Source organism: Anopheles darlingi, chromosome X (genome assembly GCF_943734745.1).
Source record: "Anopheles darlingi chromosome X, idAnoDarlMG_H_01, whole genome shotgun sequence".
In the NCBI taxonomy this organism is placed as follows: Eukaryota; Metazoa; Arthropoda; class Insecta; order Diptera; family Culicidae; genus Anopheles; species Anopheles darlingi.
Window position 1 is genome coordinate 5,220,222 of NC_064873.1, and position 17,245 is coordinate 5,237,466.

Here is a 17,245-nt window from a genome sequence, read left to right on the forward strand (position 1 = left end):
TGACAAACAGTAAATCCTAATCCTGTTTTTGTGTGTGTTTGTTGATGACCTCCGCTTGGCAAGGACCACTGTGTTACTCCTTTTCTTTCTTTCGTTCTCTCTCTTTCTCTCTTCCTCTCTCTCTTTCCACCTCACCATTAAGTGCGTTAGGTAGGAATGTCGCGTATACTAGCAATAGTAGTGCCAGAGTGTGACGAATGAACCACTCTGCCAAAAACAGAATTCCCAAAGCCAATATGGCGCAATAATATTTTGACAGCACGCTATCGCGCAATCGCAGCGCAGCAAATCCTCGATAAATACGACAAAACGAAGAAGGGACCACACTGGCACACTCCCCCCCCCCCTCTCCCCTCCCCACACTCTCCTTGCTCAGTGGATCCATCCATGAAGCGTACCGCAAACAACCCTTTTTTCTTTGTGTTGTGTCCAAGCATTGCCTCATGAGCCTTGAGAGAAAAAGAGGGCGAGAGAGAGAGAGAGAGAGAGAGAGAGAGAGAGAGAGAGAGAGAGAGAGAGAGAGAGCTGCGTACCACTCGGTACTCGGCAGTGAATGTTGCTGTGCTCTGTTGTGCAGTGTGCATGCATGCGTGCGTGCGTACGTATTAGTGAGGTTCCGTATCGGTAGCACACACGGGTCCACTACGCACGCACTTACGTACGTACGCACGCACGCACGTAGCAGTTTCGTCGATTTCGAATCCGGTTGGTGCGCCGCGGTTGCTTTGTTTTGCTCCGCATCATTCCCCCCCTCTCTCTGTCTCTCTCTGGAAGGAACGATTTGCTCTGGTAATGGAAAAATATGCGTCGCGCCGTGATAGACCGACCCTTCCCACATGCTAAACGAAGGACACGCAATGTTGTGTGTGTGTATGTGTGTGTGTATTATGCATCCACTTTTTGCGAGCGTTCTAAAGGGGGGTGGGGAGGTCTATTTTGTTCTCCTTCCCCTCTTCGCCTTGCCGTTCGCGACCTCTTTTGTTCGCTTTCTTTGCTGTTGCTGTTGTGCGCAACCAGTGGCCAACCTGCTGTGTGCGTGCAGGATTCGTGTAATGGAGCGGGGCGGGTTACAGCTACAGTGCCTCCCATAATGATAACCTCAACCGTTGATTTTTTTTTTTGCAACAAGAAAACATTGTTTTTTGTTTTGCATTCTGCACGTTTGTTTCACTGCTTAGTCCTTTGGCAGACTGACACGCGGTAATGGGAGAAAGCATAAAAGGTCCCTAAGGAGGGAAGTGGAGGAAGGGGGAGGATTGTTCGGATTTTCCGATGATTTGGATTTAGAATGAATTGTTCTCGCTCCAGCGCCTCAAGACTGACACATACAGATTTGCTCTCTCTCTCTCTATTTCTGCTGCACTCTGCACTCCTTACAATCTGCCTATCGCGGAATCGTGTCGATGGTGGAGGGACGTGCGTTGGGTTGATGGGTATTGGTGGTAAATTGTGAGGTCTGCGCGGCCCGCTTAAAGTTCTTTGTTTCGTACGCAGCTGCTCACCCCACCACAAAGTCACGTCCTCCCTTCCTCCCTCCCTCCCTCTCTCACACCCTCTCCGTTTATCATTCATTGCCCTGCACGGTGCGTGATTGACGGCCGTGGCCGTCGACGATGCTTGGCAACAGTGTAGGCGCCGCAGAGAATGTTGCAGCTCCTTCATTCGTGTCGTGCGCTTAGAATGCATTCATCGCACTTTAGAGTCTTCTGGCTAAGGTGAATTGTTTTGTCTCAAACACTCGCGGATCACACACACAACACGATAACACAAACTTTGTGCCTTTGTTTGGGGCTTTGAGGTGTTTACCCCCCACCAGAGGGGCTGCAGAGGTCTTCTACCACCACATTGAAAACTTGCTAGCGTCGCAGAGTGTGTGTGTGTTTGCTAGGAAGGCGGAGGGTCTCCCGCACGAGCGTGTTGCACAACGAATTTTCGTGCTTTTCATTGTTGATCATTCAATGATTGGGGATGTGGATGAAGATGAGGAGGGTGGGGGTGTGTGGAGGGACCAACAAGTGTTGGTTGGTCTCCCATCGTCAGCATCACATCAGCTGACGCGGGTCCGCGCTGTGTATGTGTGTGTGTGTGCTTTGAGACCCCCTCCCCCCCGCCATACCCTTCCTTCACATTTTATGATTTCGTCAGGTTGGGCTCGGGTACTAACACGAAGAAACACTTCGTTGGCCCGTGTGAAAGAGGGGAGGGAATGGTAGGCCTCCTCCGGTACCCATACACAGTCCGGCAGTCAATTACCTTTTCATCAGCTGCTGCTCTAATGATGAAGATGACGATGGAACATGTGTATGCGTGTATATAAAGCTATATATATATATATATATATATATATATATATATATATATATATATATATATATATATATATATATATATATATATATATATATATATATATATATATATATATATATATATATGTGTGTGTGTTTCCATCATGGTGTACGCGACGTACTTACGCGGGCGAGCACACACATACTCACACAACATACTGATACACACAACAACGAGGGAAGGGAAAATAAACAAAAACAAGCAAACATAAAACAGCTGACCAAAGCAGAGCGCTCTCCAAGCACGTCTGGGCCCAGGGGTAGGTGCAAAGGACGGGACGAGAATGTCTGAACCATCCCCTCCCCCTTCCCCCTCACACATTGTCGTTGTTGAGCTGTGCGCTAGCGATTATCGCAGACCATCGATCGCGCATCGGCTGCACTGCTGCTGCATCTTACTTGCTGTACAGGGTTTCTACTGTGTACGTGTGTGTGTGTGTGTTCCGTTGTGGAGTCTTTGTGTCTGGCGACCGCGCTACGAGTGCGAGTGATTTGGCCTCCCCGTTGGTCGAGTTTTTGGGCGAGGGGTGGGGGTGAAGGGGGGGGGGGAGGTCGTTCTGGCACTTTCCGTGTGGTTCTCGAGCGTCGTGCTGCTCGGGATGCCAGATTGTCAAACGACGGCACACACAACACACAACACACAGCCACAGCCCCAACTCTGGAACTCCCAACAGTTAGCACAAGGTTATCGAGCAGAAGGTGAAGCGGGGAAAATGGTAGAACGCAGTCCGGGAAGGTGCTTGAAGAGTGCTCTTTGTTGCAACAACAGCAACAGGAGTAGCAGAATAGGACAAGAACAGGTGGGATTGCGATTGGAACTTATTTCGGGCGATGCATGCATTCACCTTCATCAACATCAGCAGCAGCAGCAGCACACACCCCCACACGTGTAGTACATGCACGGTGTGCAACACCGTCGCGTTTGAAGCGATCAGCTGCTACGGGATTGGCCAAACACTAACTAATAATCTGTGATGCAAAGTGATTTTTTTTTACCGTGCGCGCGCAACGAAGAACTTTGGCAAGTGGCGAGTGTGTTCCCAGCGAAAAGAAGGCGAAGGGACGCGAGGGATTGCCAAAAATATCGACCCGCGCGCTCTCTCTCTCTCTCTCTCTCTCTCTCTCTCTCTCTCTCTCTCTCTCTCTCTCTCTCTCTGTACCGACAGAAATCGAACACAGTTGGAGTAATGTTCCCTTTCTCGTTTTTCGTTCCCTTTTTGCAGGATTTTGGCGCCCGCGAGAAGGAATGTCAGCGGAGTCGCACCACCAGCATCAGCAGCGCATGCGATTGCAGCACAGCGGTGGAGGATCAGCGGCAACGATGATGGGTGGTAGCGGTGGTGGTGGTGGTGGCGTGGTGCGCTGCATACCGGCGATCGTACCACCGCAGGCCGTCAGCGATCGCTCGATCCTCGACAGTGTGGCCGGGTTCATCAGCGACGTGACGCTCCAGAGCCAGATACCCCTCGGCGACGCCAAGGATCATATCCTCTGGGTGCGGTTCGAAAGTACGGCCGATATCAGCGACCCCTCGCTCGGTGACGACTGGGAGCTGGAGGGTGGCATTGCGCCACCGTTGCTCCTGATCCTCGGCTACGTGACCGGCGTGCAGGTAATATGCTGCTAGAAGCCCCTTCCCCTTTTCATGCACACTCCTCTCTTTCTCTCTCTCTCTTTCTCCCTCCCAGGTTTGGATCGTGCCGGCGAATGGTGAAGCGATTGAGGTGCTCTCCTGGCGCCACGGCTCTGTCAAGTGTTTGCGCGTCCTGCCCACGCCCAGCTCCTCCGTGTTCGAGTCCTCACTGCCCGATCCGTATACGCACAAGCGGCCGCTCATAGCGCTGTGCGACAGCGGTGCTGGCTTCAGCTCGACAGGAGGTGCGCCAGGAGGAGGAGGCGGAGGAGGAGGGTCGGGGGGCACAAGCAACAGTGGCAACGCGAGCACTCAGTACACCGCCGTCAACTTCATCTCGCTGAAAGACGGCGAAACGGTTCGGAGTATCAAGTTCAAGAGCCCGATCGTGGATATCCTGGCGAATCGGGCTTCGATCGTGGTGACGTTCGCCGAGCGAATCGCGGTGTTCGATGCGCGCACGCTCGACGACCGGCTGACGGTGACGACGTGCCATCCGAGCCCGGGCATCAATCCGAACCCGGTGGCGCTCGGGCCACGCTGGATAGCGTACGCCGAGCGGCGCCTCATCCCGTCCAAACGTTCGAGCGGGGGCTGCGAGGGTGACGGTGTCACCAGCTACACGGCCACCGTGCTGAATGCAGCCAAGAGCCTCGGTAAGGGGCTGCGGGAGCTCGGTGAGCAGGTGGCTGCCGGGCTGACCGGCGGCGGCAGCAGCCACAGCAGCTCGGGTAGTGGTGGTGCTAGCGCAGTAGCAGCAGCAGCCGGTATAGGGAGTGGCAGCGATCGTGGATCGATCGGTGGAATGGGCGGTGGTCTTGGCGGTGGCGTCGGTGGCGCCGGCGGCGGCGGTGCACACGGGCACGGTCATCATGTGGGATCGGCTGGTGGAGGTGATGGCAGCGGAACCGTTGGTGGAACCATGGTACACGGTATCGGCGGTGTGATGGTGATGGGCGGTGGAATCGTCGGTGGCAGCGATGGCAATCAGCAGGCAGGCGTCGTGACGGTGCTGGATATTAAATATCCGATCAAGGACATCAGCCCGACGACGGGCACGCCCATCGCGAGCAATGGCAACGATCCGATCGTTGCACACTTTGTCGCTCATTCGGAAGCCCTGGTGGCACTGGCGTTCGATGCACCCGGTATGCTGCTGCTGACCGCTGACCGGCGGGGTCACGATTTCCACGTGTTCCGGTTGCATCCGCACCCGAGCGGGGCTTCGCTGGCGGCAGTGCACCATCTGTACGTGCTGCATCGGGGTGACACGACGGCCAAGGTGCAGGATGTGGCTTTCTCGCTGGATTCGCGCTGGGTTGCGGTGTCGACACTGCGCGGTACCACCCACGTGTTTCCTGTCACACCGTACGGTGGGCCGGCGGGTGTGCGGACCCACGGTTCGCCGCACGTCGTCAATCGGCTGTCGCGCTTCCATCGTTCCGCCGGTCTGTCGATCGATGCGATGCGATCGAGCAGCCCCGTTTCGCACGCCCTTGGTGCGGGTGGGGCCGGTGGTAGCGGTAGCGGGGGTAGTGGGGAGAGTGGACTCTTTGCTCACCATACACCAACCGCGACCGCTTACGCGAACCCCCGCACACCGCCGTTTCCGCATCCGACGACGGTGCAACCGTTGGCACAGCTACGCCAACCGGCAACCCTCGCCGGTACCAGTGTGAGTGGTATTGGTGGAGTCGGTGGTGGCGGCGGAGGTGGTGGTGGTAGCTCGGGCAAGGGTTCCGGTATCCATGGTCATCATCACCATCATCATCGGCAGCGCAACTCATCGTCGTCGTCGTCGGACGATCCGTCGGTGAAACCGCTGCGGGTTTGTGCCACGTTTGCGAAGGCACGCTCCTGGTTGCTCGATCCACCCGGGTGTACGATGCGCGATACACCCGCCCATCGCATCCAGCGCAAGCCGGTCGACTCGCTGTTCATCCTAGCCGCACACGGTGCCCTCATCCAGTACGATCTGGAGCCGAAGCATGCCTCTGGTAAGAAGTGCTGTTCTTTCACCCTACCACCCTACCACCCAACACACACACACAAGCACAAGGACCTAATTTTTCGATATTCTGCTTTTTTTACTCCCAAGGAACGCCCAAGGAGAAGATTTGCGACGACACACCGATCGAGCTGGAGGTGGAACCCAAAGCCCAGTGGTGTCTGCAGCGGCAGGAGATCGGTTTGGCTACCGGTGGCGATCTTCAGCCACCGCTCTCGCTGGACAACTGGCTCATTCGGGACCGTCTGCTGGAGGAAGGACTCGGTGGCAGCGGTGCTGGTACCGGTGGTGGTGTTGGTGGTGAGAGTGGATCGCTCGACTACGACCGATTGCATCATCCCGGGGCGGGCGTGGTTGGCTCCGAGCAGCATCATCATCATCATCATCCGCATCAGCATCCTCACCATCAGCATCGCGGGAGCACCGGTAGCATCCACATCGGCGGTGACCACGACGATCGTTGGCTGTCACAGGTGGAGATCATCACGCACGCTGGACCACACCGTCGCCTGTGGATGGGTCCGCAGTTCATGTTCAAAACCTACAACACACCTAGCGGGTATGAAGAAAGCACCATGACGACAAGGAATAGGCATTCATTCGTTCATTGCCGAATTACATCTCCGTGCATTGCAGCTCCCCGCTATCATCGATCGATACGGATGCAGTGGAGGTGTGCACGTCTGGCGGTGGAGGAAGCGCTGGTGTAGGAATGGGGGCACCCGGTTGTATCACTACCATAGCCGGTCGGCCCGCACGCTCCAATCCGATGAACATGCCTTTGGTGGGAGGTAAGGATGGGCATCAACCGATTGTTGTCGTTGCTCACCCGTGCCCTATAACTTATCTCTTTGCAAATCCTCGGTTGCAAATCTAGGTGGCTGCTATGAGCACAGTCCGCGCTTGATGAACATGAACGAGTTCCGGCACCATGAAAACCTGGATACCGAGTTCTCCTCGCTCGGCCCGGTCGAATCGCAGCTGCGCGAAGATCTGGCGGACGCGATGCGCGAATCGCCACTAACGACCAGCCGCGACGCCACAGGTACGGTGCCTCGTCCGTTTTAGACCACTCCTTCAGGCAACACATTACACACACACACACACACACACACACACATACACACACCCACACTACACACTCACACATCTTTGCTCCATTTCCTCCTGTTTCCTCCCCGACACCCACATCCCCTATTTATCTCGCCCAACGTTCAGTTCCTTGACGGTGATGACGTGAATTCCTTTTGGTTTGCTGGTTTGAAGAAAGGAGGAAAGCAGTGGACCGCGATGACGCATCGCAATGCGATTTTCGCTAGCGTGCAGAGGCATACTCACAGTCTAGGAGCTTATTTTGTCATTTGAAATCTCATTTTCACTGAATAACTCTTGTTTCCTGATTCCCAGTAGTATAGAAAGGACCAGCTTGCATTTTTTGTAGCCCGTCCGTTTGCGTTTGTGCCTGTTGCCTGTCAGTAAACATCAACAAGGCATGCCGTTTATGAACCTCGCTGATAACCGTTCGTTCACCTCTTCCCTTCCTACCCCTGCCTCGGTCACTCCCTCCGTTCTGTCCTGCTTATCTCATTACTTTTTCATATTTTTTTTTCAAATGCCTCACTGATATGCTCTAGTATGCAATTTCAGTATGTCCCTATTGATTTAATTAGGTTTAGTTACTAATATCTGTTAGGAAAAGGTTAGCATAAGCATTATTTTAGCACATAAACATATCAGAAGATTGGCCTAGGCCGTTTGAAATGCGTATGAAATCAGACTTTCGAGTGTAAGGACGTGTGCGTCGAATATACACTGTAGTGAAATTTGTCATGGTGCTACGATTGCCCATACCCATGAATTGACACTGCGTTTGGCTGTTGGCCACTGTACGCAAGTGGCGAAATATATACTATGTGAATTGTATAAAAACGAAATCGCGAAAGGTACAACAATGCCGCAATTGTTGCTTTTTTGTCCAATATTTGCACAAAAAGAGAAAATGAAATTTGCCTTTTTTTCGTTCACAAAAGAAGATGCGTGCTAGATAGTTAGAGATAGTGTAGAGTGAAGCGGTTTGAAACGCGATAACCTTGGCATAACTGCACAAGTGCTACGGCCCATCGGCTTTCGGCTTGCGTTCCTTCGTTTACTTCATCCTTCTCCATCCAAGTGTTTATCCGATGTATGCCTTAACCACATTGCATCACGCCATTCATCACATTGTATGTCACTCTCATCGGCAGCAGAAACCTCCTTATCTCATCGTGCTTATTTTTGTTTTCACACTATTTTTCAATAGCAAGCACATTGATTGGTGTGTTCCTGTGTGTCACACACTATTTCCGGAATACACTATTTGCACACCTGGCGCATGCAAAACGCCCATACACTTATACACAATGCTCAATGTGCTCCCTTTCTCTGTTTCGGCTCATGCTCTAGATTGTAAGATTTGTATTTGTTATGTTTTGCTGTATTTGTTTGTGTGTGTTTGTGACTTTGTTTTCGTTTGTTTTGGCCATCCTGCAGCGTTCAGGCCTCTTACAACCTCCGTAACATAACCAAATTTTCTTAAGGCGAATGCGCTCCTCACCAAAGAAAAATCCTTCCCCATTATACCACCCATGCATGCCTTTTCTCACTCTTAAGCTACCTATATCGGAACACACGTGGATCACTCAACCACCACTCAACATTCGAACATTGTTTATGTGTGCCTACTCTGCTGCAGCTGCTGCGCAATAATAATGAAACTCTACGTTTGACGCACAACCCTTCCGGGGGCGTCAAATCCGCCAACCCTGCCAACGAACAAACACATCAAAAGCACACCAATCGAATAGTGTAACAAAAATATGGCCAGTTTTTGGAGTGTGTGTTTTTGGAAGCTTATTTTTGTGGGTAAAAGTATACGATGCGTAATGGATGGGTGCGAGTTACTCGATAGGACAGACTGTATAGGTGCGATTTGGAGGAGAAAGAAAAGGAGGAGGATGATGGTGAAGAATGCTAGTCAATTTTGTCGAAGATGTTATTTTTCTATCTACACCCGGGGAGGCTAGCTTCCAGCACCATTCATGCGCTTACCCTTACGTGCACAAATTCGTAAGCGTAAGCGGACCTACGGGGCACATCAAATTCGTGCGCGACAAGGAAAGCGAAATGTGCGTGGTGTAAAGTGAAAAGAAAATGCAATTTAGCAAGACAGAAAGAGGAAAAGTGAAAGAGAGAGAGAGAGAGAGAGAGAGAGAGAGAGAGAGAAAATGAAAGAGAAAGAAAAACAGAGAGAGAGAGAAAAAAGGAATGAGAAAAATGAGAGAGACATAGTATGGAAGAAAACGAGGAAGAGAATGCCTAAGGAGCCAAACATTATCTTTTCTTTTGTCGGTTTTAACCTCAATTGTTGATCAATACGATTTGCAATGCGGTTATGCTTCAATCCCAGAGTAATTCCCCCGCCACTCCTTGAAGGAAAAAAAAACTTCAACCGCACGTAGCACTCCGCACTCCATTCGATGCCCCCCATCCTCCCTCTCCACCACACACCCTCTTGCTACGGTGAAGCAAATGTGGATGATTTGTGGTTCTGAGAGAGCTAATGGACCCTGGTTGGATCGCCGTTGCTTCTCCGCGTGCTCTCTAGCCTAATTCAAGCTAATATGGCCAATACTTCTCCACTCTACGCTCCACTGTGCTAAGCGCCTGTTTTCCCTGTTGCGTTGTTTGCTGTTGCGTTTTGAACAATTTTGCCTCGTTTAGTCACCGGTAGCTGTCTTTTTTAGGGTTTTTTTTTCTCGTTTCGCGTTTTCTTCGATGTTTGGAGTTTTGCTTGCTACTGGTGTTCGCGCTCGATTGGTTTTGGGCGGGAAGTTTCTTTTATTTGTTTTGCAGTTTCTATACCTTCACCTCCTTGGATTTTGCATTACATTAGGCGGGTTAGTAATGAGAGGATGCATTTTGAATCATTTCCCTTTGGAAAGCACTATTTTCATTGTTGGTTGAATGTAATGCAGTGCCCTGAGTGAGTAAGAGAGCCGCTGCCGAACGTTGTGCTTGCCTTGTGAGACAAGATGCAGATGGCTGGGTAGCGCTTCCGTAGTGACAGTTACGAAGATAGATTTGTCTCTAATCGCTTTCTACTTCTTCTGTACCAGTAGCGCTCCGTGCGAATTCACATTTGAACATTTTGAATCTTTCTCCGCATAAAATTTAGTTTCCCAGCAAGCCTGCCTTTCCACTAACCAGTTGCACCAAATTTTGTTGATGGTAGCAAACAAGACCGTTTATTTGCCGTTTTCTTTTTTCATTTAAATTATCTTTCTACTTGTTTGTTCTGTTCAGTCTTTAGCGCCTTGTTCCTCTCGTCATTCTCGATCTAGTTTTCGTTTTATTTATTTTTTTTGCCAACCAATGTTTCGCTGCCACTTCACACCAATCTGCTACTGCTAGTGTGTGTGTGTGTGTGTGTATGTGTGTGTTCGTGAAATATGAAACACAATAACCATAGTAGCATATTAGCAAACAAAACGTGTGATTTTAAACACAACAAAACATATTGGCCCCTTGAATGGTCTGAAATGGCGCGACACAGTTGGAGAACCGTTCGCACAATGGCACAGGGCCTTCCGCCCTAGGGCCGCGTAGGTTTCGCTCGCTCTAATTTTAATACGGCAGAATGAAGCTTCTGCAATCTCAGCAAACCAAAAGAATGATCGAACGAACGTTTGCCATCATAAAACCGAACCGAATCTATCAAAATCCAGCTTGCAAACTTGAACAACAAAAGAACAGAATGATTTTGTTTTGAAGAACAGGTTCTAAAACACGATGCCTCTGGCTTCTTTTTTCTTCTTCTTCTTATCTCTCTTTCTCTCTCCCTTTCTATTTCTCTCTCTCTTCTCTCTCTCTTTCTCTCTCTCTCTCTCTCTCTCGATTTTTCGGTGTATCCTGGCTGCGTGATCGTTCGCCAAACGCCAAACACCTTCTGCCACGCCCGGTTCCGTTTGATGGCTCCTACCGTACTTGCTCCACTACTTGGGCTACTGGGTACCACTGCCCCTCTTCTACCACCAAAAATACCACCACCGACGACGCTTACCCTCTCTGCGTACGACTGAATCGTTTACTGTTCGCAACCGCCACTCTCAACTATCAACGTCCTTCCTTCCTCCCTAACCAAAAAAAAAAACACCATCTCTTCGAACACGCTTCGACGGGGATCATTCATTGTTGTAGGTTCTTCTGCAGCAGGACAACTGCAGCATCAGCACCAGCAGCCGACGCATCATCACCATCACCACTACCACCACCATCATCAGCAACAGCAGCAGCAGCAGCAGCTGATGTCAGCAAGCAACAGTGCTGCGGTTGCCGCTGCCACCGGTACCGGATTGTCTTCGGTATCATCTTGCTCGTCGACCTCGATCTACTCGTCGACGCACTCGCTCAGCTCGATTTGTGATCAGCAGCTCCAGCAACTGCAAGCCCAGCAGTGCCAACCGCAATCGGAGCAACAGCCGCAACAGGCGCAGTGGAGAGGAGGGCAACCGTGTCATCATCATCAGCAGCAACAACAGTCACAACAGCTGTACCAGGAAGGCGTATCCTCGCGACCGAACTCGGCAGCTAGCGGTCGAAATGCGGCCGGTGGTGGTGGTGGCGGCATCACGATCGCGAAGGTCGTCAATCCACTGGGCACGGTCACAACGATCAGTACACCGGCAACGGGGGCGGCTGCGGCAGCGGCGGCAGTGATGGGTGGCTGCAGCGCAACCGGACCGGAGAGTCTCGAGTCGGACGAGTTCATGCAGGAGTGCGACGAGGCGTACCTGCATGAGAACTGCGACGAAGCGCTGTTTCGTCCCGTAGTGACGGTGCACGCAGCCGGCTTGGCCGTGCACGAGGTGGCCGATCGGCGAGCGGCCCCCCGCTATCGGGGCTCGTCACTGGATCGCGTGGGTAGTGGCGGACTGGACGATGTTGCTAACGTTGTCGGTGAGCTAGACTACGATAAGCGCCCCGTTAGCCAGCCGGCTTCACTGATCGGACGCGATCTCATCGTTCCGGTGATCGAGGAGAAGAATCTGCCACAGCGTACCACCGCCAGCACCAATAGTAAACAGCAGCAGCAGCAGCAGCAGCAGCATAACAAAACAGCAACTGCCATCGGTGGTAGTGTGGTCGAGCCCATCAGCACTAGCAACCGTAAACCGCCTCAGCAAGCAACCGGGGCCGTCGTAGTGGAATTGGCTACAAAATCGAAGGACTCCGGAAACCGCACCAAAAGCCATGAGCGGAGCAGTCGTGGGCGGCAGGAGAAAGGTGGTACCGGTGACTGGACACCGGTCGAACCGAGCTGCCTGGATTCCGCGGACACCGAGGTCGGTGGCAAACGAGGCGCGATGAGTTGCGTTAGCGAGGAGTTCGTCAACGTCGAGCTGCCACCGATGGCATGTGGTACAGGTAGCGAACAGAAAGGCGATATTCTCCCCAAGGCGGCCGGCAGACGTGAGGTTCCGTCCACCGAGAAGACCACTGGTTCGGAACGAGCAAAGGGCAGGAAGGACATGGGCACAACGACGCGGCATAGCGAGGACGGAAGGGGTGGAATACGTAATAACGGCAAGCGTGGTGGTGGCGGCGGCGGCAAACAGGAGTCCCACGGAGTAGCAGAGGTGGTGCGCGGCAAGGAGGGCAAAGCGAGCGGCCGAGGCGACCGAAAGCACGAGGTGCTCCAGATGCTGCCAGCTGAAGATGTTGCCGAAGCGATTGCCGCGTGCGCCATAGCCCTACCACCACTCGAGGCACTGAAGATCGACGACAACGAACTGTTCGGGGAGGAGGACAGTGATCAACCGGCCCTCGTCGGCGACAGATGCGCCCCTATCCGGACCGACGAGGATGAAGCAGTGGGAGCAGGTCGTGAAAAAACAAAACCGAGCGGTGGTGACCGAGCCTCACCATTGCTGCCGAAGGCTGGATTCTGTGCCAGGGTGAGCGAGGAGCAACCGGCACCGGCCCATACCACCACCACCACCAGCACGGCTGGTGCGCAGGATGAGTTTTACGATTTCAGCGCCAAGTACGAGATGATGGACTTCGTACAAGCACTGCCACCGCTCGATGGGCAGACAGCAGCACCGCTGAAGGGTACCGTATCGACCGACGGAGAGGAGGAACGCACGCTGATCAGCTTCGAAAGCCCGTTACAGGAGAAGGCTCCCGCGGGGGCTGAGCGAAAGAAGGGAGAGGATAGGATCACCTGCGGTGATCAGCAGCAGCAGGAGCTATCAGATCAGCGCCACCAGGTGGCCGAGCAGATGCAGAACGTGCTGCACGGGGGCAACATCCTGCTGGCGATGTGTTCCAGCCTACGGGAAGGCTCACCAGCGATCACCATGGCAGCGGCAGCGGCGCCTACTACGACTGGCACCGCGAAAAAGCAGGCAGCACCCCTCGTAAACCAGGACCAGGACTTGGAGTACAAGAGTCTCGAGCCGGAATCATTTGGTGGATGTGCTGGCGACGACGATGATACCACCGGCACGCAACAGACAACACTAGCAGCAGTCGCGCAGCCATCTGACGAGTCGGAACCGTCGCCGATCGTTACTCTGCTGGAGTCCAGCGACAATGGTAGACGGCGCCGCAAACACAAAAAGGAGCACGGTGGTCTGGCAGATTCAATTCAACATTCAGCTGATGTTGCATCAGCGCCGTCGCCACCAGCGTCTAGCTCCGCCGCCGGCGAGGGCAACAATGAGGAGAGGGAGGAGTATGAGGACGACGAAGAGGAGGAAGAGGAAGATGAGGATGAAGATGAGGAAGGAGAGGTGGAAGGGGCGACAGTGGAGCATGCGGAGGGTGATGAGGCGGAAGACGAGGAGCTGCAGCCGCTGATCTCGAGCAACAAAACGTCCTCGTCCTCGCTCTCCGGTACGACCTCCGCTGCCCAAGGCAAACCGGATGCCGACTGTGCCATCGGCAATGTGCAGGCAATCGCACCCGTCACCCCCAAGGGGCAGGAATACATGCGTATTGCACAACTACAGCAACAGCAGCAGCAGGGGGCTGGCGACGATGGCGAAGAAGATGGATCAACGGAAATGGTGGATAGAAACGGCAGCAGCATGGTGGGCGCGTCTCGCTCATCGTCACATGCCCAACAATCTAGCGCACTGCCAGCCAACACTGAAGCAGTAGACACGGCGCCAGCAACAACGTCTACAGCATCCAAGATGGGATCCGGCTCTAGCCAGCAGCAACGTGCAGCAGCAGCGGCTCCCGGAGGATCTGGGCATGGGGGATTCGGCAGCGGGAACGGGAGCGGTGGAGGCAGTGGGGGGAACGGGAATGGAAAGAAGAAGTCGAAGAAAAAAAGGAAATAATCAATGCAGGCAAAGCAGCAGCAGCAGCAGCGGCAGCAACGGCAGCAACGGCAGCAGCGACAGCAGCGACAGCAACGGCAGCAACGAACAGTGCTGCTGATCGTACTAGCAACATCGTTGGTCTCTGCCGCCTGCATCGTCCTGTATGTTGAGCTTTATGGGCCCACCCTTCTACCACCCAATACTGTGCGCGCACTATGATAGCCAGAGAGAGAGAGAGAGAGAGAGGGAGAGAGAGAGGAATGCCGGAGATTACACGGATTGCTCCCGCTGGCGCGTCCCGCAAAATCCATTTCAGTTTAGGTTTCTTTTTTTCATTTCGAAAAACTACTACTTAAAATGATCGCATAACGCACGAGAGCTCTCTGTTCGACTCTGTTCCCCCTTTTCGGTGTCACTCAACGTCACAATGATCAGTCGCTATACAGCTCTCTTCCCTCCTCCTCTCTCTCTCTCTCTCTCTCTCTCTCTCTCTCTCTATCTCCCTTTCTTCATTACTTTCTTTCTACTAGTTGCTAGAAGGTGCATGGCCCTGGAGCCATTGCGAGGAAATTTGAATTAAAGACGTTGCTCTGCTCTGTTGGAAGCCCATTTAGCAGAGCTGGGTGAGTTGGTATATAAGGGTTGAAAATGAGCGCGTCGCATCAAAGCAGGGGTACTAATCAAGCGAAACGAAATATCCGCTCGTGATGCTAGTTGTTATAGTTGGGTTCTTATAGTTGAGCGCAAATTTTGAGACTACGGTCGTCGGTTATGACATTGACTGGTAGCTCGCAATCCGGGGACGCCGCAAGATGGAAGGCCATCTTCAACAAAAAACGATGAAAAGACTAAAAATAACTTATATATTAAACTAGTTAATGCTGTTACATCTTTAAATAGACACCAAAAAAAAAAACAAAGAAAAAAGGCAAAGCGTACGAAGCAAGAAAAATGTTTAAAAAGAAAAGCAAAAAAAAGGAGAAGAGAATAATTAATATTTAATCAACCAAATGCGAGGAGCACGAGGTCACGGTGAACCAGCTGGAAATGCTCGACCACAGGAGGAGCTGGAGGTTGAAGTGAGAGAAAAAAATGGAAGGACACGCATTAGAAAGCAGAGCAAAAAAAATTATATATATATATGTGTAAGAGCAGATATCTACTGATCGGCGAAAAGGCAAGTAGTTCACGATCGATGACTGTTGTTACGGCAAAACAATTGTTTTTTTTTCGCTGGGAAAGAAGTAAAACAAAGGCACACGCGAGCAAATGTGATTATTTATATATTCATTGGAGGTAGCGATAACGCGCGCGAAACTGCGCGAAACATGCGGAAAACGGAGAGAAACGAACCGATTAGCGTTTAACAAGGACGATTAACGAGATAAAAGCAACAAAACAAAACAAAAAACAAATAAGGCAAGTATGATAGTAATAATAAAGTAAATTAAACAAGCAACCAACAAAACAGGTGAAAGCAAGGCTAACGAAGCAAAACGCAAACAGCAGATGCAGGCGTTAGGAGCAGCGTGACAAAAAAAAGAACTATTTTACTTAACCACCGCAGCACAGCGAAGGTAAAACTTCGCTGCGCGCGAAAGTTGTCAAGAAATGCATCAAGTGCTTAGTGTGTGGGCGCGGGGAGGGAGAGGGGTGCCAGGGCCATCCGACCACATTACAAAGAACAGGCCGGGGTAGGTGTACACGATTGATATGTGCAGGATTGTGTGAATTTATGCATGTGTGTGTGTTTGTGTATGGAGTCCTTCGCTATCAACTAGCCTCGAAATGGGGACGATAAGGGGAAGACCGGTTGTAGGGGCGGTGGCGCTTATTTCAAACTAACCGGGAAGATAGAACAACGAAAAGCTTCTGCAGCGCGCCCGGAAAGCGTCATAAAATGAAAAGAAAAGTAATAAAAAAAACTGGAAAACCAAATGAACAACCACGAATGATGAATCGCTTACAACAACAACAACAGTCACGTTGGCTTAACCACGGAACAAAAACACAGGGCTGTTGAGGGGTTGCTCGGGTGTTGCTTTTCTATTCATATGGTGCGTATTTGATGTGCTTGTTATTATTGCAATGCAATGCAGCAGCAGCAGCAGCAACAGTAGTAGCAGACACACCTGTGAACTACATAGTAGCGTTTTGCTTTGGTGTTTCTGTTCAATAGATTGCAATTTCTGTCAGCTAATCATTTTCCATTGCCTCGCACAGATCATGGTCCTGGGCCAATGGATGGCAGCAGCGGTAGCGGCAGCGATTATCCAGCTGGCGTTGGAGGTCTCAGTCTTTCAGACAGTCTGCTGGGTGGCTCAACCGGGAATCTTACGCAGCAGCAGCAGCAGCAGCAGCAACAACCTCGTCATTTCCACCACCACCATCACCACCAAGGAGGAGTACACTACAACCGGGAACCGACGATGGTAAGCACGATGACCACCGGTGGTCCGACCTCGGCCGTCGTGGGCGGCCTGCAGACGGACCAGGAAGATCTGAGCAGTAGCAGCTTCAGCTCGGCGAGCCGCGCTTCCCTCGAGCTAGGCACGCAGCTATCGTCTTCCGGTTCACCGGAGGTCGCCTCCTTCGGAGACCTCGATCTGCTGCACTTCCACGGTGACTCGAGCGGATCCTTATAACCCCCCGGCGCCCAGCGGGGCCCAGCGTTCGTTGGGAGTGGTCGCGAACAGAGTCACCGTCACGGCCGGCAACAGCAACGGCAGCAGCAGCAGCATCAACAACAACAAAAACAACAACAACATTACCTCGATGGATCCTCCTGCACTGGTGCTGTAGCAGCTGCCGGTGGACGGGACGCAACTGCCACCGATCAACCGAGGCGCGGGGAAGCCGCTTACGAGCAGGTGGCAAGCGATGCGAA

At 52.2% G+C, this 17,245-nt stretch overlaps 1 protein-coding gene across 6 annotated transcripts in view; it reads left to right on the plus strand.

Moving 5' to 3' along the window:
• Nucleotides 1-16,567, plus strand: part of LOC125951959 (uncharacterized) — a 95,934-nt gene extending 79,367 nt beyond the window's left edge. The window contains exons 1-7 of one of the 6 annotated variants that reach the window (XM_049681147.1): nt 2,433-2,770; nt 3,572-3,960; nt 4,037-5,978; nt 6,080-6,548; nt 6,626-6,780; nt 6,867-7,034; nt 11,225-16,567. In XM_049681147.1, the coding sequence (XP_049537104.1) occupies nt 3,595-3,960; nt 4,037-5,978; nt 6,080-6,548; nt 6,626-6,780; nt 6,867-7,034; nt 11,225-14,376 (6,252 nt within the window). In that variant the 5' untranslated portion in view covers nt 2,433-2,770; nt 3,572-3,594 and the 3' untranslated portion in view covers nt 14,377-16,567. Of the gene's footprint in view, nt 1-2,432; nt 2,771-3,027; nt 3,149-3,571; nt 3,961-4,036; nt 5,979-6,079; nt 6,549-6,625; nt 6,781-6,866; nt 7,035-11,224 lie in introns of those variants that run through there. The other 5 variants (XM_049681127.1, XM_049681166.1, XM_049681136.1 and 2 more) reach the window with 5 other exon arrangements.
• Nucleotides 16,568-17,245: the final 678 nt, after the last annotated feature.